This window comes from Onychomys torridus, chromosome 5 (genome assembly GCF_903995425.1).
Source record: "Onychomys torridus chromosome 5, mOncTor1.1, whole genome shotgun sequence".
NCBI classification, from domain to species: Eukaryota; Metazoa; Chordata; class Mammalia; order Rodentia; family Cricetidae; genus Onychomys; species Onychomys torridus.
Genome location: NC_050447.1, coordinates 23,084,462 through 23,106,780, shown reverse-complemented (window position 1 = coordinate 23,106,780; position 22,319 = coordinate 23,084,462). Strand labels below are relative to the sequence as shown.

At 54.9% G+C, this 22,319-nt stretch overlaps 1 protein-coding gene across 7 annotated transcripts in view; it reads right to left on the bottom strand.

Moving 5' to 3' along the window:
* Window positions 1–22,319, bottom strand: part of Ndrg4 (NDRG family member 4) — a 35,972-nt gene that overhangs the window by 1,860 nt on the left and 11,793 nt on the right. For 2 of the 7 annotated variants that reach the window (XM_036186772.1, XM_036186767.1), the window contains exons 2-16: window positions 16,721–16,815; window positions 13,976–14,020; window positions 7,010–7,115; window positions 6,671–6,791; window positions 6,526–6,588; window positions 6,300–6,360; window positions 4,336–4,422; window positions 4,197–4,253; window positions 3,812–3,915; window positions 3,420–3,476; window positions 3,288–3,339; window positions 2,447–2,494; window positions 2,257–2,292; window positions 2,049–2,100; window positions 716–754 (exon numbers count right to left, since the gene is read on the bottom strand). In XM_036186772.1, coding sequence (XP_036042665.1) covers window positions 716–754; window positions 2,049–2,100; window positions 2,257–2,292; window positions 2,447–2,494; window positions 3,288–3,339; window positions 3,420–3,476; window positions 3,812–3,915; window positions 4,197–4,253; window positions 4,336–4,422; window positions 6,300–6,360; window positions 6,526–6,588; window positions 6,671–6,791; window positions 7,010–7,115; window positions 13,976–14,020; window positions 16,721–16,792 — 1,000 coding nt within the window. In that variant the 5' untranslated portion in view covers window positions 16,793–16,815. Of the gene's footprint in view, window positions 1–715; window positions 755–2,048; window positions 2,101–2,256; window positions 2,293–2,446; window positions 2,495–3,287; window positions 3,340–3,419; window positions 3,477–3,811; window positions 3,916–4,196; window positions 4,254–4,335; window positions 4,423–6,299; window positions 6,361–6,525; window positions 6,589–6,670; window positions 6,792–7,009; window positions 7,116–9,345; window positions 9,540–10,243; window positions 10,389–13,975; window positions 14,021–16,720; window positions 16,816–22,319 lie in introns of those variants that run through there. The other 5 variants (XM_036186768.1, XM_036186770.1, XM_036186769.1 and 2 more) reach the window with 5 other exon arrangements.

The following is a 22,319-nucleotide window of genomic DNA, read 5'->3' as shown; positions in this document are numbered from 1 at the left end:
GGGCAGGCAAGGTGGGTGCCGGCAGGCAGGAAGAGGGCAGTGCAAGCAAAGCGGCCAGTGAGACCCAGCCTTGCCACAACACAGAGGCCCATCCCAAGCCAGGGTGCTGGTACTGGTTCCGTCAGGCCGAGGCATGCAGTGCCAGCAACAGTGAGCAGGGCCAAGTGGGCTGCAGCCAACAGGGTCCTAGGTCCCAACAGCTACCCAGAGCTATGTATGGCCAGGGTAGGGCAGGCGTTTATTAGGCACTCTGAGCCAGGATAGGAAGACACTGTGTGGTCAACTAGACCTTTATCGAGAGAGTGACGGGGTAGAAGGCAGGATTGCTTCTGGGAAGGACACAAACAGCCACAAACTACCCCGAATCTTGCTTCTACTACTGGAGGCTGGGCCAGGGACAGACATGATGCCTGCAAAGGCCAATCTAGTGCTTCTAACTCCCAAAGTTTTGGAAGCCCCACCGCCCACGGCAACCTAGAAACAAGACAAGTGCTCTGAGACCAGCCAGCGTCAGGTTCCCACATGGGACAGAGCCCGCAGGAGACAGGGTCTGCAGAGGCGCAGGGATCCACTAGAGCTCTGAGCTGAGCAGGACAGAAGAAGATTCCAAACCACGGCAAGACACAGTGTGGCTGCAGCTCTGCGGTGGAGCAGGGGTGGGGGGTGGGGAACTAGGCAGGGTGTCCATGCATCAGGAGAGGGGCCATGGGGCTACCTGCTCCACCACTCAGCCTTCGGTCCTTCAAGTGTGCAACTAAGAGAGAAGACAGCCAGAGAGGGCAAAGGGTAGGGGAGACACAGAACATGGTGAAGATTGGGCCAGGCCAAGGGCATCGAGGTGGGCCAAGATGAGACAAACCGGCAAAAGAGTGAGGACCGCGGCCGGGCTGAGGTTCTGAAAGCCTGCAGCTGCAGCCCCGTCCAAATGATAGCTCGTGGAAGCCACACACCAGTCTCGGGGTTCTCACCTCTCCCTCTTCTCCACCCCAGGCTGTGGCTTCAGGCCCACGGAGGAGGCCACATCCTAGACCCAGTGTCCTCACGGCTCTCCCAGACCTCAGTCTTGCACACAAAGGGGAGGAGGCTGTACAATCTTCCCAAGCCCCTCTGACTCCTAGGACACCTGGTGTATTCCTCTTGAAGCCCAGGGACACACTCTAGTGCCTACGGGTGTGGCTCCTTCTTTGCCTCACATGTCTGCCATGCTCCCAGAGTGCATGGGGCCCCCGCTTGGAGTTCTGGCTAGTCCTCCCTGCCTGTGTCTTTCTCTGCCATTTCCCCACGAGGCTGGCAGGGTGGCAGGATATCCTATTTCTGTCCCAAGGATGTACAAGCCCCAGAGGCTGGAGTCTTTGGTGGTGGGCGCCAAACTGAAGGGGAGCAGTTGTCTCCTGGCAGTTTGTATTAAGAGGGGACCAGAGATCCAGGAGGCACACAGGAGCCGCCAGCATCATAATCCTGTGTGTGTGTGTGTGTGTGTGTGTGTGTGTGTGTAGTGTTGGGTGCTCATGGATGTAGGCTGAGTCTCATCACTGTTACATGAGGGGATGTTTCAGGAAGGATGAGGACCAGAAAGCTGGTTTAGAACCTCTGTTCTCAGCGGATCCTCAGGCTTACTTTCCACAGGTTTGGACATGCTAATACCCAGATGGTCCCACTTCCCTTCTTGACTCCAAGGGCCTGGGTGCTAACCCTGTACTGTGACAAAGAGCCTTTTGGAGGTACCCTAATCCCAATAGGGTATGAGTGACTTATCTGAAACAGGCTTCCCCAACAGCACCCAGCCGAGGCCCTGGACTCTCAAGGGCTGGAAGAAGAGTCCTCTCCCAAACAGGCCTGACTTTAGGCTCAGAATAATGCCTCAGGCTCTACCCAAGCACAGAAGCTGTCTGGAACTGGGATGCACACCTTACAATGTATTCAGAGTCTACAGAGAGTAGCCCAGCCTTTGGGGTCCAGGTGATACACAGCACACTCACCCACAGACTCCCCAGCACATGGGCACTGTGTCCCGGTCCCTTGCCCAGGGTGGGTGGAGGTGTACTTACTGTAGCCCATGCCTTGTAGGAAGTATTTGAAGGCCTCAGTCAGCTTCCCTGGCTGCAATAAGATGGACAGGAACATGCTCTGATTGGCTACCTGGGGCTATGGGGAGGATGCCATCACCGCGGCCCCCCCACCCCCTACCCCCTACCCCCCCACCCCCGCCACCGCAACAAGCTGGGTGATACAGAGACAGCAGGGCTAGGGTCTTACCTGTGTCACCTGAGGAAGGCCACCAGAATCTGCCATCTGAGAGAAATAGAGTGGAGCAGACTGAGGAGCCTCTCCCAATACCTGGACAGACTGTGCTATTCCAAAGCACTGTCTTGCTCCCGTGCTGTCCAGTAGACCCCTCCCTGCAGCTGAGCCAGGGGGCTGGTGGGGTGGGGGTGGGGTGCCTCACCTTCAGGAAGGTTGTGGTGGTTGGGTCCAGTTTGGAGTTGCACTCAACCTGGGAACAAGGAGCCAGCTGCAGCCATACCCACGCTCCACTGCCTAGGCAGGGTCTGTGCCCAGAGCAGGGAGGGAGGGAGGGAAGGAGGGAGGGAGGGAGGGAGGGAGGGGAGCGAAGGAAGGAGGGAGGTACAAGCCCAAAGGTTCTCTTCCCAGGCTCTCTCCTCCTCAGGCTTCCTAAGTCCCTGGAGGCCTGAAATTCCACTCACAAATGTGAGTGGGGCAGGGATGGGACAAGGCTGGGACCAGAAGGTTACTGGTCCAGATGGACCAGAGGATCTGGGCAGGTAAGGGGCAGCAGGGGACACTGGGGCCCTGCCTAGGTCAAGATGGCCGGTGCAGCCCACACTCTGCCCTGGCAACCTTCTTCAGGAGCCCTTGAAAGCTTGGTATCGTCTGAACACGCCTGGGCTGATAGGCACCCACCCTGAGACTGCTGGCTGCTAGAACTCTAATGTGAATGGGAACAGGCACCGGTACTTGGGTGACTCCGGGGTGAGTACTGATGTCTACACTTCTGGGCCCAATTTTGGAAGAAGTGGACCTTGGGCTCTAAACTGAAAGTGTATGGAGGCTGAGGTGGGGCACACCATAGGGGAGACAGGAGGGACCACCAGGCAGCATGGTCCTAGTCTTAGCTCCCATCCACGAACCAGGCCCCTTCACCCGCACAGTGGGGGTGGTCAGGCCCCGATGTGTGACCAGATGGCAAGAGAGTATGTGGGAAACTCCTCATTCAGGGTCTGCCCCAGACTCTAACCTCCCACCCTGCTCAGGAGAGCCACACTCACCACCCCGTCCTCAGCAGGTGCATTATCTCCGACTACCAGCATCACGGGGCAACTATGAAACAGAAGATAAGGTCATCCGGCCTGGGTTTAGGGGCAAAGACAGGGACAGGCTGGAGGGCAGGAGTCACTCACCGGAGCGTCTTGGCATTGGGCACGGTCCCAGGCCGGTTAATGTCAAGGTCTCTGCGGCTGTGGGGGAGGGGCAAAAGCAAAGGGGGCATCCCAGGGGTGGATCCCAACACTGCCAACTGGTAAACCTGGGAGTCACAGACTTGCTCTAGGTACATGGGACCCTTTGGGCTATCCTTATCACGACTCCTTTCCAGAACCCCCAGGCTGTGCCAGGAATGTGCTGCGCTGTCTGTGACGTTTCTGTCTTGCAAACTGCTGCTCCAGGACCACACATACAACCCTTACTGGGCAAGAAGCCGCCCTCTCCCAGATTCAACAGCAGCCCCTCTACAAGCTGGGGATGGTGCTGCCTGTTCTGCCCCCTCCCACGGGGGATGTGCCCCCCCCCCCACCTGTTGTACATGTTCCAGAAGAGCTGCAGGTTGGCCTGGTTCACCACGTTCGAGATCTGTTGCCGGTAGCTCTGCACCAGTTCTGTATTGCTCACCAGCTCCTCCTGGGTGTGGGCGGATGGGAGGGGGTACACACAGGCAGGGACTCAGGGCTCTGGGAGGGCACACAGGAGTCACCTACAGAAGAGCCCTGGCCCCACTCCCAGCAGGAGTGGTCTGGAAGGCAGAAGAGGGGCCTCGGGAGCAGAAGGCCACCTCAGACACTGGCACCATGACCCACGGCTCTATGGCTCTATGGCTCCACCTGCAGCAGCTGCCCCTGCTGGCTGAGCCTGTAACCCCTGCTCCTGAGGATGCCCCATATGTCATCCGATCTGGCCCTTACCTGGCTGAAGAGATGGGAGAGTACCGTATCTGGTAAAGTGCTGGTCAAGCCAGAGAGCTGCAGGAGTGGGGGAAAGCCAGAGTGAGGCCTGTCTCGGGTTGCTGCTCTCACAGCCGGGCCCTGTGGGCTTCATGCTCACCTTGGTGGCGGCCCAGTCGATCCAGCCTTTGCCGTTGGGGTCAATGTTCATCAACACCAGCCCCTCCACCAAGTCAGGGAAAATGAGCTGAGGGGTGAGGGAAAATAGGCCATGAAACTCTTGCTTGGGGCCGTCTTCAAGATACCACAGATGGGCCAACTGTGTACTTGGGTCCGTACAGGGTTCCCATGCCAGGGGCCTCCCTGCTCCTCCTCTCTGCCCTAAAAGTTCTTTGCCTTTGGTAGAATCCATTATAGCATCTTTTTATCCTTTTTAGTACATGTATATGTATTTGCTTATGTATGTGTGGTTCTGGGGATAGGACCCAGAGCCCCACCGTAACATGTGCCAGGCAAATGCTCTATCATGAAGCCATACTTCCAATGCTTTTAGTATGTTTTTAAAGGTGTTGTAAAACTGAATATTAAACATTTTTTTTTTTTTTGAGCTGAGGATCAAACCCGGGCCTTGCGCTTGCTAGGCAAATGCTCTACCACTGAGCTAAATCCCCAACCTCAATAAGACTTATATGCTTTTTTTTTTTTTAAAGATTTATTTATTTATGTATACAGCATGTATGACTGCAGGCCAGAAGAGGGCATCAGATCTCATTACAGATGGTTGTGAACCACCATGTGGTTGCTGGGAATTGAACTCAGGACCTCTGGAAGGGCAGTCAGTGCTCTTATCCTCTGAGCCACCTCTCCAGCCCTAAACATCTTTTAATCTTGTAAATTTTTTTACATTTCTTCATTCGTGTGTGTGTGTGTGTGTGTGTGTGTGTGTGTGTGTGTGTATGCTTCATATGAAGCAAGACCCTAGTGGGAGTTGGTTCTCTCCTTCTACCATGTGGGTCTAAGGGATCAAATTCAGGTTGTCAGGCTTGGTGGCAAGCCCCTCTACCTGCTGAGCCAGCTTGCTGGCCCCATCTTAAAATCTTAAAACAGGCTGTTTCCTTCCTTGCTTTTTATGGCTGAAGACCCTGGGGTAGAAGTCAGGACACGGACCTCTTCAAAGCCAGCCTTGTGGTAACTGTGACAGAGGGTTTTCTGTTCAGCCGTTGGCTTGAACGGAGGGAGAGCAGATGACAGACACATACAGAGCCCTGCGGTCTGTCTGCAGGGTCTGGGGTAGACTGCAGCCAACAAAATGGCTCAGTGTGGGAACAGAAACTGGAGGTGAGAATTCTATTTCTCCTTTTTAAATAAATGTCTGAATCCTAAAACAGTCCCTGGCTTAAAGACGAAGGCTTTCCTGCCTAGGCTGCGATTTCTGAAATGAGGTTCTCTTTGGAGTGTAAGTGCAGCAAGGGACAACCCTTGCTGGTGGGCAGAGGGACAAGTTAGTTTGTCACCAACAGGAAAGGAATTCGGCTTTGGAGAAGGGTAAGCAAGTAGCAGCTAATGGTTTTCTGAAGCAACGCACAGGGAAGGAACTCCCTTTTCTGATTTATGCTAATTACTCAATTATGATTAGTGTGTGTGTGTGATGTCATAACTCTGCGGAGACCCTCTTCTTCTTCCTCCTTTATGTGGGCTCCAGGGATCAAACTCAGGTCTCCAGGCTGGTGTGGCAAGTGCTTTACTTGCTAAACTATCTCACCAGGCCATCCATTTTATCTTTGTGTGATGCTAGGGATGGCACCCAGAGCCCCAGACGTGCAAGATGAACACTGTCATGGAGCCACACCCCAGCACCTCTTCCCTCCCTTCCTCCCTCCCTCCCTCCCTCCCTCCTTGCTTTCTTCCTTTCCCCTTCCTTCCTTCCTTCCTTCCTTCCTTCCTTCCTTCCTTTCTTCCTTCCTTCCTTCCTTCCATTAATTTCCTTGGAGGGAAAATGGAGAAAGAGCTTTTCTGAGCAAAAGGGAAGGAAGAAGAGGCAGAAGAACAGGGAAAGCCCTTTGTGGCCCTGGGATCACCCTCTTGGCCTAGATTGGGGTTCTCTGGGAGGGTGGGGAAACTCACCGCAAACTTGGCCAGCACATAGGCTCCAGCTCCCACTCCAATGCCAATCACGTACTTGAACCTGTTGTAGAGCAGGTCACTCTATGGCTGGGGTGTCATCTTCCACAAACCTCAGCTAGAGCAGGCCTCACCCTCCACCCTCAGCCCTTAGCTGAAGCCAAGCTCCCAAGTGTGGGCAACTCCTATCTATCCCCCAGCCCAGAGTCAGGAGCTGGCAGGGACTCACCCAAAATGCTGTACCACACTTGGGAGCATGGCAGCCAGCTGCTCCATGGAAGGGAACTGGTACCTGTAGGCAGAGTGGAAGTTCAGGACCTGGGTATGGTGAGGGCACAGGGCTGGAGTGAGTGAGGAGACTCTGGGGTACCTACCCCTGAGGGAACTGTGACGCCCCCACCTGCTGCCCAGGGGCATCCACATGGCACACCACAAAGTGTTTGGTGATCTCCTGCATGTCCTCAAAGTTGAAGAAGGTGTTGAAGCACAGCTTGTCTGCAAAGACACAGCTCTTAGTGGGCAATAATAAAGGACAGGTATCAAGGATGTCAGGGGCCGAGGACTTCAGAGTCCAGTGGGGAATCCCAGGCCAGAGGCTAAGCCACAGAGGGGAGGGGATGGAGATCTGCAGGACCATGCATGGAGGGGAGGAGTCCTCGCTTGTATGGCAGTTGAAGGCCAGGCAGCGTGGATCAGGGCATAGCTGCACTTACGGTTGAGGCCCACATCATGGTAGGTGAGGATGGCTGGGCGGTTCCCTTTAGGAGAGCCCCGGATTACCACATGCAGAAGGCCATAAGGCGTCTCGATGTCATGTTCCTGGAGGGGACAGATGGCATTGGAAACTCTGGTTCTTTTTGTTGTTGTTGTTGTTTTTGAGACAGGGTTTCTCTGTGTAGTTTTTGGTGCCTGTCCTGGATCTCACTCTGTAGACCAGGCTATCCTCGAACTCACAGCGATCCCCCTGGCTCTGCCTCCAGAGTGCTGTGATTAAAGGCATGCGCCGCTGCCACCACCCCCACCCGGCTGGAACTCTGGTTCTTAAGGAATGAGGTGATAGAGCCCCTAGCCAAGGTGTCTATCCCCTTAAGTCACCCCACGGGGACAGGTGAAGTCTCTTCCTCAGAGATGCTCAGCACAGGAACATCCTGATTCCCTCTACAAACTAGCCTGCACTGCCCTGCCCCTGCTCTACATCCAGCCTGACACAGGGTCCTGGGAGGTCAGCTTTCTCCATTTCCCACAGCCCTCCCAAGAGGGCTCTGCCACCCCAGCCCAAGCTCCTCCTCCATTACCAACCAAGGTGTTCCCTCTTCCAGCAGAACGGCCTCTGCCACCCCACCTAGAATCCACAGCAAATGTTTCCACATCAGCTACATATTGCTCCCGATCTACACATCCGTCCTCATTTCTGCTCCCTCAAATACCCTGCTCTGTGGTACACATCTCCACAGCCTTCTTCAGGCAGGACCGGGCTAGCCATGCTCGCCCTAAGGTCTTCTGCAGTCCCTGTCCCCAGGTCCCAAGCCTTGGTCCCTTGGCTTTGCTGCTCAGGCCTTCAGGGGGACCTGGTTCTATGTGACTCCGAGCAGGGCAGACAACTTCTCAAATCATCCACAGAGGCTTTGTGGGAGCTACAGCATGTAGACATGGCTTAGAGAAGGGAGCTATTGCAGCTGGCACCCCAAACCTTGAGGGGATACCCTGTTGATTGGCCTCTTTGCAAACAGTCATTCCTGGTCAGAGTTGAACATACCCTGCCCTCTACCACAGGGGTTCTGATATCACTGCCAGTAGCCCAGAGATGGAGCTGGTGTTCATGGTCCCCAACAGGAGAGAAACAGCAAGTGACTGAGCACTGACTGTGTATCAAGCTTCCTATCTGGCACTCAAGACAGAGGGCATCTAGCCAGGGACACTGGTTTCCCAAAAGGGAGATGTTTCCCACAGACTGGCTTTTTGGGGTGTGGTGTCAGAGGTCTACTGTTCAGACTGGTCTTCAGAAGGAACTGTGGTGATAATCCCATGACCATAGGCTGTACTCTGGATTCACACTCTGCTGGGAGGCCCGAGTCTCGTCATGTGGTCCTCAGGCCTAAGCCCAGGTCTATCCTCCCTCGGGACCCATTTGACCGAGAAAAGCTTCCTGCTCACTGTTGCTTGACATGTGACACCTCATTTATTCCTCACTGGACCCCAGCCCTCTACAGCTTGCTCTGTAGGAAGACACAGGCCACGAAAGGATAACTGACTTGCCCGAGGTCGAGCCCAGCGATGACAAGATGCCAGCTCAGGGCTGTGGCTTGGCACCAAGAGAAAGCATTTTCTGAGGGCGAGACTGAAGCCTACTCAAGGGGCCTATCTCGTAAGCAGGCTGCCCCCACCCCAGCCAGCGGCTTTTCTCCTCTGGGGTCCCTGCTACGGTCACTCCACTGTTCTCTCAGCTCTAGAGGAAGGGATGGAGCGTGAGGTGCACAGGGTCAAAACACCACACAAGCAGCAAAGGGGCAGTTCTCTGCGGCAGTGGCTCCGATCTTGCTCTGCAAGGACACAGGGACCTAGGAATTCTCCAAAATCCGACCCTCTGGGTGTGCGAGGGGTATCTGCCCTCTGCTACCAAGGTAGTCTGCACAGCCCTTCCCAACCCTGACGTGGCTGCCCAAGTCCTTATCTCCAGGCAGATACCATCAGTCACAGCATTGGCCTTGCTAAGGAAGGTTCAGTTCCCAGGTGGGGAAGCGCTGGCTTTGATCAGATCATGGGGCTCTAAGGGAGGAATGCTAACCAAATTTCTTGTCCTGAGGTACAGTGACCTTGACTGAATGAATGCTCCTAACAACTTCTTTACTACCTCATCTTCCTCAACCCTGGGCCAAGAACTCAGACCCAGGTTGTCTGACAGAAGCTGAGCCTCCCCACCCCTCAGGGTGCTGACTAGAGTGAAGGAAACCGGCCTCAGGGGGAGCAGCCCAGCAGACTGTCAGCCCCTCAATTCCCAGGGTAGAGTGTTCCCATTGGCTCTCAGTGACGTCAGAGCCCAGCCCCCCACCTGCAGGTGGGCGCTAGAGGGATGCATTGCGGCAGGCGGCAAGGGAGGGGGCTTTGAGGTCCCCTCTCCGTCAGGTCTGTCTCCCCTCACCAGTGACCTTGAGGGCTGGGGAGAAGAGGGACAGAACAGGGCTGTGACACACCACGACAGTGGATGTGGTGGGATTTGTTTTCAGCGGCTTCCTGGGTAATTCGGGAGACAAGCTCTGCACGGGAGGGCGGAGGCTGATTAGGACCAGGCAGGAAAGGAGAATGAGTGACGGGGCATGGAAGGCGTGCGTGCGGGGTAAACCTGCCCTTGCATCTCCCTCCTTGAAGAAGAGCACAGGGCTTGGGTAGCTGTTGCTCCTCCCCCATGGCAAGAGGAAATGTCCTGAGGCTCCACGCCCTGCCAGCTCAGGGCTCCTGGCTTGTCTCCCCCACCCTGTAAAATAAAGCAGAGTAGCCTCTCCTTGACCCTTCTGCAATACTCCTGCCCCAAGACCCAGGATCCCACTCTTCTGCCCGGCACTGCAGTGCGCTGGGGATACACAGTCATGGGGACATGACGCTCTGCTGCAGCTATCCGGCATCAAGACAATCCCCCACAGGCCAGACCCTGCAGGTACGACCCTACCAGACGCTAGGAACAGGCCAGAGGCTCACAGGACACACACCAAGCTGAAGTGACCCCAAGAGTTCACATGCAAGCCAGCAAACAGAGGTCAGTGCGCCCACCGCATTTCCCAGGCATCATCCTTCTTACCCCGCCCTCCATCCAGGGCCCGAATAGACCAGGAAGACAGGCATCCGGGCAGAGCTGTCACCAGTCAGGGCAGGAGGACACCTTGTCCTCTGTAGGTCACAAGGATGCCCCATCCTCCCTGCCCATCCCGCAGACCCCCAGGACCCTCACTCACCCCATCCCAGCACTCCGGCATCTTGCCGAGGAAGGGAATTCGCTGAACCGCAAAGGGCAGACAAAAACCTGAGTCACTCGGTCTGGAGGGAGGGGGCAGCCTAGGGGGAAGACTTCGGCTCTGTGATGGGGCACAGCTCCCAGAGATTTTATACACAGATCCCGGCCCTGCCCAGGCTGGTCCCTCCTCCCTGAAGGGGTTCTGAGCAGCTACTGGTTCACTCCGAGTCCTCGCTCCCACATTGGCTGTTAGGAGACAAGCTTGGCTTCCTATTGGCTTCTGAGAGCCAAGCTCACTCTGCCTCGCTTCAGCCCCTCCCGCCCTAGCGACCTAACACCCGCGACGGTCCTCAGCCCTTGCAGCTCAAGGGTGCTTAGCACCCAGGCACCTTCCCCTCAGGTACAGCTGTATGTGGCTTCTGGGAAGCAGCCGCCAGGGCCTCACAGGTGCCCCTGCATCAAGCACACAGAGGCGTCTCACGGACGTGCATGCCAATGCAGGGTGGCCTGAAAAGCTGCACTTGTAGACCTGCCTCAGCACTTGGACCCGTCCCCTGGGATCACAGAGGTCCTGAGAGACCCGGTATCCGGATGGTTTGACTCCCAGGCCCAGCCATCCCAGCAGGATGACAGCCTAGGCCACATCACCTTGACGACAGCTACTGGTTGAGGAGGACATCACTGATTTGGGGAGCACTGAGGTTTACCCATTGCTTCAGGGTCTGCCACTCCTCTACCCACTGGGTGTCTCTCCCCTTGGGTATCTCCCACCGACGTGCGCAGACACCCAGGACTGACCCACAGCCCTGAGAGTGTGGAGTTTAGGGGTCTGGTTTGGGGGTGCTGGGCAGGAGCGGAGGAACAATAGAACAGGCCTGGTCCTCCCTGACCTCACATTCCTGCAAGAGGATAGAGCACCTGGAGGAAGAGGAGGAGCGGCGTGAGGGGTGGGGGGCAGGCCGGCATGCTTGCATCCCACACAAGCCCTGCCCTCTGAAGCCAGTCAGTATGAAGTCCAGGGTCTCTGGAGGACACACATCAGCTGCCTGCCTTACCCATCAGTGCAGTGAGACTCAGGGTGAGAAGCTGGTCCTCGACCCTATGGGCCTGTCCTACCACAGACGCACACAGATGGGGTACAGAGAAGAGCCAAGGAAAGCAGGGGAGATGAAGTAGGCCAGGGAGGTGACAGAGAAGGAGCCCCAGGGCTGAGAGAAGAAAAGTAACGGTGGGGGCTGGGTTCCTGTGCCCCGATTCTGTCTCCTTGGAAGAGGAAAGCACCGCTGGTCCCTATCTGTGCTGAGAGCCCTGCACCCTGGTGGGTCCCAGGGGAAAGTGGCCAGCTCCCCACCCAGGTGCCTGGTGGCCTGCTTTGCAACAGTTACGTGCACCGTTCCTAGTAACAGCCTCTGTCTTGGGTACCGACACCTTTCCCTGTGCCACTTCCGACCAGGCTACCCCCAAACAGAGACATGGAACAGTACCCCAGCCCTCCTGTCCTGCTCTGCCCCTAAAGTCTTCTCCTGGGTCTCTCCAGGAAGCAGAAAGGTCCTGCTGCCGATCCCCACTCCTTGTGGTCCCTGACCAACCCATGCCCACTCTCTGACTACCTACGGAGGGGTTTCCCCTCTCCCTGGCTCCCAAGAGCGATGCTGACCCAATACCGACCTCTTCCAAGCTACCGGTTTCTGCTCAGCTCGCTGGCTACAAACCCAGAGACCAAGGCCAGGTCTGCTCGACCAGCTCTCTGCGGAGTCCTGGGACACAGAAGTCTGAGAGAAAGCCTAGGAGCCCGAGGCCCAGGAGTCAGGTTGTTTTCTCACTCGGGGAAGAGCCGGGGGGACTTTCCTGCTGCTCAGCATCCTAGGCCCGAGGTATGCCCATCGGGGAGAGCAGACACTTAGATTAGAATGCCCCCGCATGCCAGACCCTAAGTGCTTTACACATTCTCTCACTTAGTACCCACTTTTCAGAAGTGTGGTAAGCTGCCCCACCCCACACAGCTAGAAGCCAGGCGGTCTGTTGTGCCTGTGTGCTGTGGTTAGCTCGTCACGGTCACAGGGGCGGGTGGAGGAAGATGTCCGAACACTGGGCCCCAGGACACCATCCCCTCACAAGCACTGACGCTTCACCACTTGCTTTGCTATATAGAATGAGCAGGCTGGGAACAGTGGGGGGTGGGGCTGGGGCTGGAGCAGGCTGAGAGTGGTGTGTGTGTGTATGTGTGTGTGTGGACATAGAGGGACCTAGACTAGAACAGGTTGAGAGCAGCATGGGGGTGGTGGACACGGATGGACCTAGATGGGATCTCTGGTACTTCCTGGTTTCTCTGTCTTGTTTCTTTCTCCTGCAGCTGACCCTGCAAAGCCAGACAGCCAGCCACTGTGGAGCTGGGGATGAAGGCGGCTCCCCAGCTGTGGCCCAAATACCAGCCATCTTTGTGGGTGTTTTTCTTTAAAAAAGAAAACCCAAACCAAACCGGCCTCTACGTAGTATTCCCAGGGCGACAGGAAGGCGATGCCCTTCACCAAGCAAAGGGTCTTGAGAACCAGGGTCCCACCATGCACAGCGGCCCTAGGTTTGTCTACTCACACCCCCCCCCCGCCCCCTACACACACACACACACACACACACACACACACACACACACACACACACACGAAGAACAGAGATTTCCATGCCAGGGCCTGTCATGCTGGGATTTCTGGCTGTCCCTTCTGAACAGGCTGGTCCACCTTGCAGCCACATCCCTCCCATTCCTTCTCAGGGACTCTGATTGGCCCCAACTGCCGAGTCCTGTGCTTTCCTTTCAGCTGAGGCCCGCGTGACCTCAGGGGCTATGGACATGGACACATGGTCTGCTTATAGCCTCCCTTCATGTCCTTGAAGAGGCACATGACCAAGGGGCCAACGCAGGCCCAGCTCCTCATTCTCATTGGCTAGCTGCTTCAGGAAAAGGAGCCATCAGGGAGCCCCACCTCCTGTCTCCAGACTATAAGACTGTTCGGTGCAGACTGACCCAAAGAGAGGTCAGGTGGAGAAAAGAGAGTGGCCTGAGGGTGACTTCCATCCAGCAGTGGGGGTTGGAGGGCCTGAATTGATTTGTCATATTTGAATGGCCAGTGGAGTCTGGGAACCCTATAAACCTATTTTCCTCTCCATCCTGTGTTGCTGTTAGACATATACCTGGAAATAAACAGTTTCAAGGGGACTTAGAGGGCAGAAACAGCTGGCCAAGTGAGCAAAAATCATCATGTGAAGGTATATAACAAAGAGCAAGTTCCGTTTTCATGGTACCTTCGGCATCTAACTAAAGAGGACATGGTTGTCCAGGCAACAGCTGCTATGGAAACGGAGTTATTTCACAGCCAGCCTTGCTTCCACTGGAGGGAAATGCTGATTCAGGTGACAGCATCTCTCACTCCCTTCTGCACCCTCACTGCCTGAGGCCTTGCTTCTTCCCCAACTGTCCTGTTCACAGAGGGTCCAGCCCCCTACCCCACCCCCACACTGGCCAGGGGGAGCAGCTACAGCAGGAAGCAGGTGGAGGTGCTGTGAGCAGAGGGGGCTGTGAGCAGTGGGGGTGGTCATCGGACCATGGGGTGGCCTGACCTCGCCACCAGGGACCGGGACATGTAGACAGGCTGGGACTCTCCTCTAAGATGCAGCCCAGTAGGAATGAGGTCCACACAGATACAGGTCCCACATTTGGAGAGGCGGAGCCTTCACCTACCTTCCAGTCTGTGTCCACAACTGAGAGGAAGGTGTCAGGGTTGTCCTAAGAAAAGCAAACAAAGGGGACACGTTAGCCCAGCTCCCAGGGCTCTGCCCGGGGGAGACTGGTCTTCTGACTCCCAGTCATGTTCACGCTAACACAAGCGGCTCACGGGCTGACCCAGTCCTGGGGGTCAGGTATGAACACAGCAAGGATTTCTATCTTGTAGGGTGTCTGGGAGACCGAGGACTGCTGCACAGGCAGAATGCCCTGGGATCTCTGCCTGAGTGCCGGCTTTGGATCACTGCACACAAGGGCAGAGGATGATGAAGGAGCAAAGAGGCACCATGATTGTCACCCCCAGGGCAGGGAGGGTAGCTGAGGCCTGTTCAGTGTCCTGACCTATGCACATTAGATATTATCAAGGCCCATCTGACTCTCTCAAACTTCTTGGGTCTATGTGGAACTGGCAGTAGCATCTTCCAATAGTGCCTGTCCTGCCTCTGGACTCCAGATGCCATGATAGGGACCCCATGTGGCCATGTAGAGCCTGGACTAGAGTGGGCTCCCAGACACAGGCTAATTTGGACGAACAGTCTGACATCACAAATGATGGGCATGTGGCTCAGAAGAAACCCATAGCTGAGCATGGTACCAAGTGCCAGTAGCTCAGCACTCAGGAGGTCGGGAGTTCAAGGCCAGCCTCAGCTATGTAGTGAGACCTACTGATTCTTCCAAGACCTAAGGGAGCTAAGGAGGGAGAGTGGCCACTTCTGGAATCCCTTAGGAAGGGGGCTGCTGGCAGAAGCAGGTAAGGCTGGTCACTGAGGGAGCCTTTCACCAAAGCGCCTTCAGTGAGAGGGCTGAAAAGCAAGTGTGGGAAGGTAATTACCTCAGGGAAGGAGGGAGGCAGTGCTGTTAAAAAACAGAATCTGACAGAAAGGATGAGGCAGATAAAGGGAGGGTGTGCTATACGCTCTCGGTAAGTTAGGGGCCCAGGAAATAGGCGCGTGGGAGAGGTGGGACCCACAAGCCAAGATACAGCAGAAAAATGAGCCAACACGAATCCCTGGGAACCACAGGAGGTGTCTGAGGTCAGAGCAAAGGACAGGAGAAGGTCTGGACGAACGGAGAAGCCCAGGAGGGGCAGGAAGACCTGGGAGGTGCAGAGAGGGGGCAGCCAGTGTCCCATAGAACCTGGGACTCCCCAGGCCCTGCAGTCTTTAGGAAAAGCCAGTCTAAAGTGGCTTATAGAGGTGGAAAGACACAGAGAATATAGTCATCCCCCTGCCTCTGCAGTGGTTCCAGAACCTTCTGTAGGTACCAAATGGACACCATGGATACGGAGGGCCTTCTGTATCCTCTCTGGATACAAAAGTGTGTACCTGGCAAACTACAGCCACTCAGAAAGTGAAGCGGTCAGGCAGGCACTGCCCTCAGGATGCTGAGAACTTGCCAGCATCATGGCCCAAGAAAGGGCAGCTACTGAAGACAAAGGCGCAGCTCGCCAACACCTCAAGGACTTTGCTGGGAGTCACGAGGAGGCTACCCTGGGCTTTTTTTTTTTTTTTTTTTAAATTTTTTTTTAATGCCCCTTCGGAAAAAGCAGAGGTGACCGGGTATCCAGCAAGGGCTTCTTGCTGACTCAGGACCGAGGCCTCTGTGTGAGTCACAGATCCCAAACACTGGAGTGGCAAACTGTGGCCCTGGTGGCCACTGGCGTGAAATGAGAGACCAGGCACAGCAGGAGGAGGCAGTAGGCTGCCAGGGGCAGGAAGGAAAGAACCATGAGTCAGGACAAAGGGGCAGCTAGGTGTTGCAGGAGGCTGGAGAGGCCTGGGCACCAGACAGACCCGTGCTTCAGGGCGAGGGTCTGATGACACAGGCTGGGAGTTAAAAGAGTGTGGAGAGGTGCCAGTCACAAGCTGGTGGTCAGCAAAGCCTTCCTGGGAGCACTTGAGCAGAGGCCAGAATAAAACAGAGAGTCTGCCCTGTCATCTTGGGCTAATGTCTTCCAGTAGAGGAAGCAGCTGGGGAAATGCCAGAAACACTGGAGGAGGCTGGGAAGGAGGGAGGCAGGGGAAAGAGGAGGCAACACCCCTAGCCTCAAGAACGACCATGGCCGTCTGCGGGAGATGGCAGCCACTGGGAAGTTCATGCAGAGGACTATCGTGTGCATTTTTAAAGACTTGTCTTGTACAAAGAAAAATGAGGACATAAGGAGGAGACTCCTGCAGGTAACCTCACAGGGGGATCGGCTGTGGACCAGGAGCAATGGACCCGAGGATGAAGAGCTTACCAAATATGCAGCTCACCTCTGGCCTTACAGAGTGCCCTCAAAAAACCCACGAGTGGGCACTTTGCTCAAGGTTATGTGTTGAATGACCATCCACGTCTGTTCAGGGGCAGGGCTGTGGCCTCAGGCGGTTGGACTCCCCAGAGCCCTGGCTAAGCCACCTGATCCCAATCCTTGTTGCTCTTCTGCCACGAGGCTTGGAAGGTAGGTGGAAATAAAACACAGAGCTGAAGCTGGGAAGTGCTGGGCTCCTGCCTATCCCAGCTGCAAAACAAGGTGGGCGGGGTGCATACCCAGCCACACTGGATGGACACTCAGGCTGACCCTGCAACTTTCTCAAGAAATGAACCAGTCAGTTCTGGGTGGCTCTGAGCCCATCACCAGGGGCAAGACTGCGGGAAAACGTGCGATTCCTCTCTTCACCACAAGGTGGCGCACAGCCCCAGGACCTGGAAGGGGCGACTCACCAGCTCTGTCACATCCTGGCCCCGAAGCAGGGGCTTCTCCTCAGGGAATCGCAGCTCCTGCAGCCCGGCCATGGTCACGTCGTGGAGCAGAAGCCCTGGAAAGAAGGGAACATGAGGTTGGACCTTGTTCTGAAGCTGCCCAGTGAGGGTATCACAGGCCAGGGCTACTGCCCCCAGGTGACCACAACTGATCTCTCTCCAAGACCTGCTCATGTCAAGGAATATTATATTGTATTCGCTCTTTTCAAACAAAATCGTGCTTTGCAAAACTAAGCAACACAAGAGGATCCCTGAAAGTTTCAAACAAAACTCTGCATTTATTGGGAGGCAGAAGGGTAAGCTCAAAGTGACTGAAGCTGGTGGGGATGGGAGGTGAGGGCTCTTTCCTTGAACACAGCTTGGGTCAGGACAGAAGATCATGTGATCTCAGCCTACAGACATCAGAAGGTCCCACACCCTGATTTCTGGGTGACTCAGGCAGAGGCAGAAACTTTTTCTTTCTTCCTTCCTTTCTTTCTCTCTCTCTCTCTCTCTCTCTCTCTCTCTCTCTCTCTCTCTCTTTCTTTCTTTCAAGATTTATTTATTATGCATAGGCACCAGATCTCATTATAGATGGTCGTTAGCCACCATGTGGGTGAGCTGGGAATTGAACTCAGGACTTCTGGATGAGCAACCAGTGTTCTTAACCTCTGAGCCATCTCTCCAGCCCCAAGGTAGAAACGTTTGACCTCTGGAGGAAGAGTCACACTTATAGTGTGTACACATTTGCCTCTGTGCGTTTGTGTGGGGGTGCAGCAGCAAACATCAGACAGAGGACAGCCCAGGAGGGGGTGCTTGCACGAGAGGCGGTACCATCGCTCACCTGGGTGTAACAGCAGAGGCCAGAGTACACCCAAGAGGGAAAGGAGTCAAGGATCGTCACTAGACACTCATTAAGACACAGAGAGATACTAAAAGAAATTCAGATTAAAATAAGATAATTCAGCCAGCATGGTGGCAGAAGCAGGTGGATCTCTGCGAGTTTGAGGCCAGCCTGGTCTGCACAGGATAACTTTATACTGAGACCCTGTCTCAAACAAATGGATAAATAATAAGACACCCATTTCCCCCTTTATGTGGAAAACCAGGCAGTGCTAGCTCAGAAGCACAGAGAGCAGCACTTTCTAGACCTTGGTGGCACTGGGGATGGCACCTAGGGCCCCACACATCACAGGAGCATGCTACCACTGCTACATGTCCAGCCCCAGACTGGCACTTTCTGAATTTGAATGCCACAAAACCACTGACACGTTTTCTCCCCTGGAGGTCAGTTTTGCAAAAATGAATGAAAATTCCTCAAAAGGCTCAAGCCATGGGCTAGGGGTACAGTTGGAATATAGCCAATATGGATTACCAAAAAGAAAAAATTGTATCTCCTAAAGAGTCACACTGTCAGATTCAGCAAGTCTCCTCACTGTGGGAGACTTCTGAAGAAAGCCAGGGAGGTGACTAATGGCTTAGCCTTAGGAATGCTCACAGTGTCACCATCAACAAAGAAGCTGGAAGAAGCCAAAGCCCATCAATGGACCACTAGAGTCCACATCGCTTTGGTAATCTGACTACGATTATTTTAAATCATGGGGCAATGCTGTGTAACAATTAACAAAATGCAGCGCACGGGGATGGTAAGACAGGGCTGGTGAGATGGCTCAGCAGGTAAAGTCATTTGCGCCAGACCTGACAACTGGGTTCAATTCCCAGAACCCACACAGTGAAAGCACAGAACCGAGTCCCACAAGTGTCCTCCAACCTCTGCATGCATGTCGTCACACATGTATAACAAAGGTAATGACTGTTTTAAAAAGCATTCGGTATCATACCATGTATGAGAGATTCAAATGGCCCCACAAGAAGAGCCTGAAGTTCCCAGGAGGGAGCATGATGGAGGGTAAGCTACAGCAGCGGGGTGGGGTGGGGTGGGGTGGGGTGGGGTGGGGTGCGAGTTCTGAGATACCCAGTAAAACCCTGACTTAATATTCATAATAAACAACTAGTTTCAGGCTTGCTCCTGGAGGGATTTGTGAGGATTGAAAATAGGGTGTCCACCATGAGAACACAGCCCACAGAATCAACCGACCAGGACTCACGGGTGTTTGCAGAGACCAGGGAGCCTGTAGGGGTCTGATCTAGGTCCTCTGCATATATAGTATGGCTGAGTAGCTTGGTGTTCTTGTGGAATTCCTAGTGGGGTGTGGGGGACTCTTTTGCCTATTTTGGGGACCCTTTTCCTCCTACTGGGCTGCCTCCTTCAGTCTTGACGTGAGGGTTTGTGCCTGGTCTTATTGTACCTTGTAGTGCAGTGTTTGGCTGATGTCCCTGGGAGGCCTGCTCCTTTCTGAGGGGAGGCTGGAGGGGGAGTGTGGATCTGGGGGAGAAGGGAGATAAAGGGGAGACTTGGGGAGAGGGGATGGAGCGGAAACTGCAGTCAGGATGTAATTTATGAGAGAAAAAGAAAATACGAGGTCCACTCTGAAGTGTAGGGGGAGACATTTTTAAAAAGAATGCAATTAATTTTTGAGACAGAGTCTCACACTGTGTGTTAATCTGTGGGTTAATCTGTAACAGTAGTTACAGGTCCACCATGAAGACCAGGCTGGCTTAGTTTTTTCTGAGACAGGGTTTCTCTGTGTAACAGTCCCGGCTGTCCTGAAACTTACTGTGTAGACCAGGCTGGCCTAGAACTCACAGAGCTCTGCCTGCCTCTACCTCCTGAGTGCTGAGTTTAAAAGGCGTGCGCCACCACCGTCCAGCACAATTCCTCCTCCTTATAATGTTTGTGAAGTTTTTCTTGCGCTATCTCACTTCACCCTGACCGAAAGTCAGGTGAGGAGACTGAGGCTAAATGAGCCGTGCCCTCCCCCCCCCCCCCCCCCATCCCAACTCGGACTGGATGCCTAGTGCTCAGTGCTCACACTCTAATGCCGGGTCACCTAAAGGATGAAGGGATGAATCTGTCTCTAGCCTCCCCCTCCTCCCCTGCAGTGGGTCCCCAGCAGCTGGCCGGTCAGAAGCCACCCTGTCCTGTTTGCCCCTCCTACAGAACGATGTCAAAGGTCCGAGGCCTGGATGGAGCCCAGGTCTGGCCTTCGTCCTAACCCTCAGCCCAGGAGGCAGGAGGACATGCCGCCCTAAGTCCTCGGTCCCCACAGGATCACACCCTGCCACCCTGCTGAGCTTTTTTGTTCCCAGAGGTTTCCCAGGAAACTAGCTCACAGGACGACAACGCAGATGGGCTGTATTTTTAGAATGGCGTCCTCTCTTCTCCCTCTGCCCTTTCCTCCCTTCTTTTCTGCTGTGTGCACACTCATCCATCCACCCCAGTGGGAGCTCAGCAAGGCGCCCACCTCGAGAAACCTCCTTCATTAGGACTTTCCTAGCCACCTGCCTCCCTGACACCCACCTCATCTCAAGGCACTGGGATGTCCCGCCCTCCCCCACCCGCTGTGAAGCCACCTGGAGGCCCGTCTCTCTAGGGACAGTGCTATTAAAAGGGCTGAGGGTGGGCAGTGCAAGGACAGATGGTCTGTGATGAGGGAGTGGCAGGAAGGGGTAGGGAGAGGAGAAGAGAACCCAGACTGCCTCCACCCTAGGGAAATGGTCAGCCCAGCCTGCTGGGGGCGGGTGTGTGTGTGTGTGGGGGGGGGCTGTCCAGCAGAGGCTAGAGTGACATCTCCCTGAGAACAGCAAAGGACATTCTTCCTCAGGAAGTTCCATTGCTTCCCCGCACAGCAGCTGGGTGGTGGAGGAGGTATGTCTTCCCGGTGGAGCCTGGATGAGATCTGAGTGGAGCAGGTAGAGATGACAGGCAGCCCTGGGGCCTGAGAATGCCACCAGAGTCTCTCCCCTCTGCTCTTTTTCCTCTAGACCACTCACTCCCTAGAGGCTTGTGGAGCCTTCATTGGAAACAGGGCTGAGGTGACCCCAACCCCCGCAGCACTTACAGTGGTCAGGCCACGGCCATGGTCCCCACAGTGCTGGGCAATGTCCGCCATCACTCACTGGCCGGCTTTGTGTGCACAGATCACAAGGAGGCCGCTGGAAGTCATGGAGAGGAGCTCTGGCCTCCAATGCCTGCCTTGGAAAGCTTAGGGGGTGGGGTAGGGCTGCAGAGCCAGCGGCTGCATAAGGCCATGCTGGGCTGGGCTGTAGCTCCCTGGTCCAGTGCCCATCCCGAGGGGATCTCTACTTCCTGTCTCAAGCACCACACGGAAGAAAGAAAAACTGTAACGGAAGACTTTTGTCTCCTGCTCGAGTACTGACCAGGCCCCACCCTGCTATTTCTAGGTGGACCTGTCAGTCAGCGGTAGGACAGGCAGGGAGGGATGCTGGAGATAAATATGGGGATTTTTTTAAAAGATTTATTTATTATGTATACAGCACTTTGCCTGCATTTGTTCCTGCAGGCCAGAAGAAGGCACCAGATCTCATTACAGATGGTTGTGAGCCACCATGTGGTTGCTGGGAATTGAACTCAGGACCTCTGGAAGAACAGCCAGTGCTCTTAACCTCTGAGCTATCTCTCCAGTCTGGGGATTTTTTTTTTTTTAAGATTTATTTTATTTATAATGTATACAGTGTTCTGTCTGCTTGTATGCTTGCAGGCCAGAAGAAGGCACCAAATCTCTTTATAGATGGTTGTGAGCCACCATGTGGTGCTGGGAATTGAACTCAGGACCTCTGGAAGAACAGTCAATGCTCTTAACCTCTGAGCCATCTCTCCAGCCCCGCTATGGAGATTTTAGAGTATCTCCCCTGTGGGACTCCTCCCAACATTCAGTATTCTGGAGTGCTCCTTGCCCCCCAAATGCCCATCAACTGCCCACCCAGAAACACTAGAAGGGAGTCACAAGACCTGAGCAACATCAAGGCCACAAATGCAGAAACGTCCAGGTGTGCCAGGGCCGCCAAGGCGGAAGAGAGGACCGAGGAAGGCGTCTGTTTTCCACCTATGAGGGCACCTGGCCAGTCAAGACCAAGGCCAGTCCCTGCTGCCCAGCTGTGCTGCATTCCCGACAGTTACAAGGTCCATCATCGCAAGAGTAGCCAAATGAACAAACACTGGAAGGCCCACAGCGCTAGGAGGAGGGGTCCCCACCACAGGGGCGGAGGTCACAAGGAGAGCCACCAAACCTGCACATCCCAACACCCTTCCAGATATGGCTGGCCTAGGGTCCCCCACTGCTCCACCCACACCTGACCCTGAACCTCAAGACTCCTAAAATTAGGGGGTGGAGTTATCTCCCCGGATGCTGCCCCTTTTCCCTATCCTGACCACAGAGGGTGGGGACCCTTTTCAACGTCTCCATCTCACTAATGAGAAGACAGCATGGAAGGAGAGGCGCACTCCAGGGAAGGTGCTGTGAACCCAGGGAGGGTCTGGGAACGTCCCCATGCAGCAGGGGTTCCACCTCCCTGGGGAGACGCAGGCTGGACCTGAGGACATAGGATGTTTCTTCTCTGGCTGGCTTCCCATCTTCCCCTCTAACTGCTGCCCCTTGGTTTGTTCTAGACCTGAAAGAGACCTGCTCTCCTGCTTTCTCACTGGGTTCCTACAAATGTC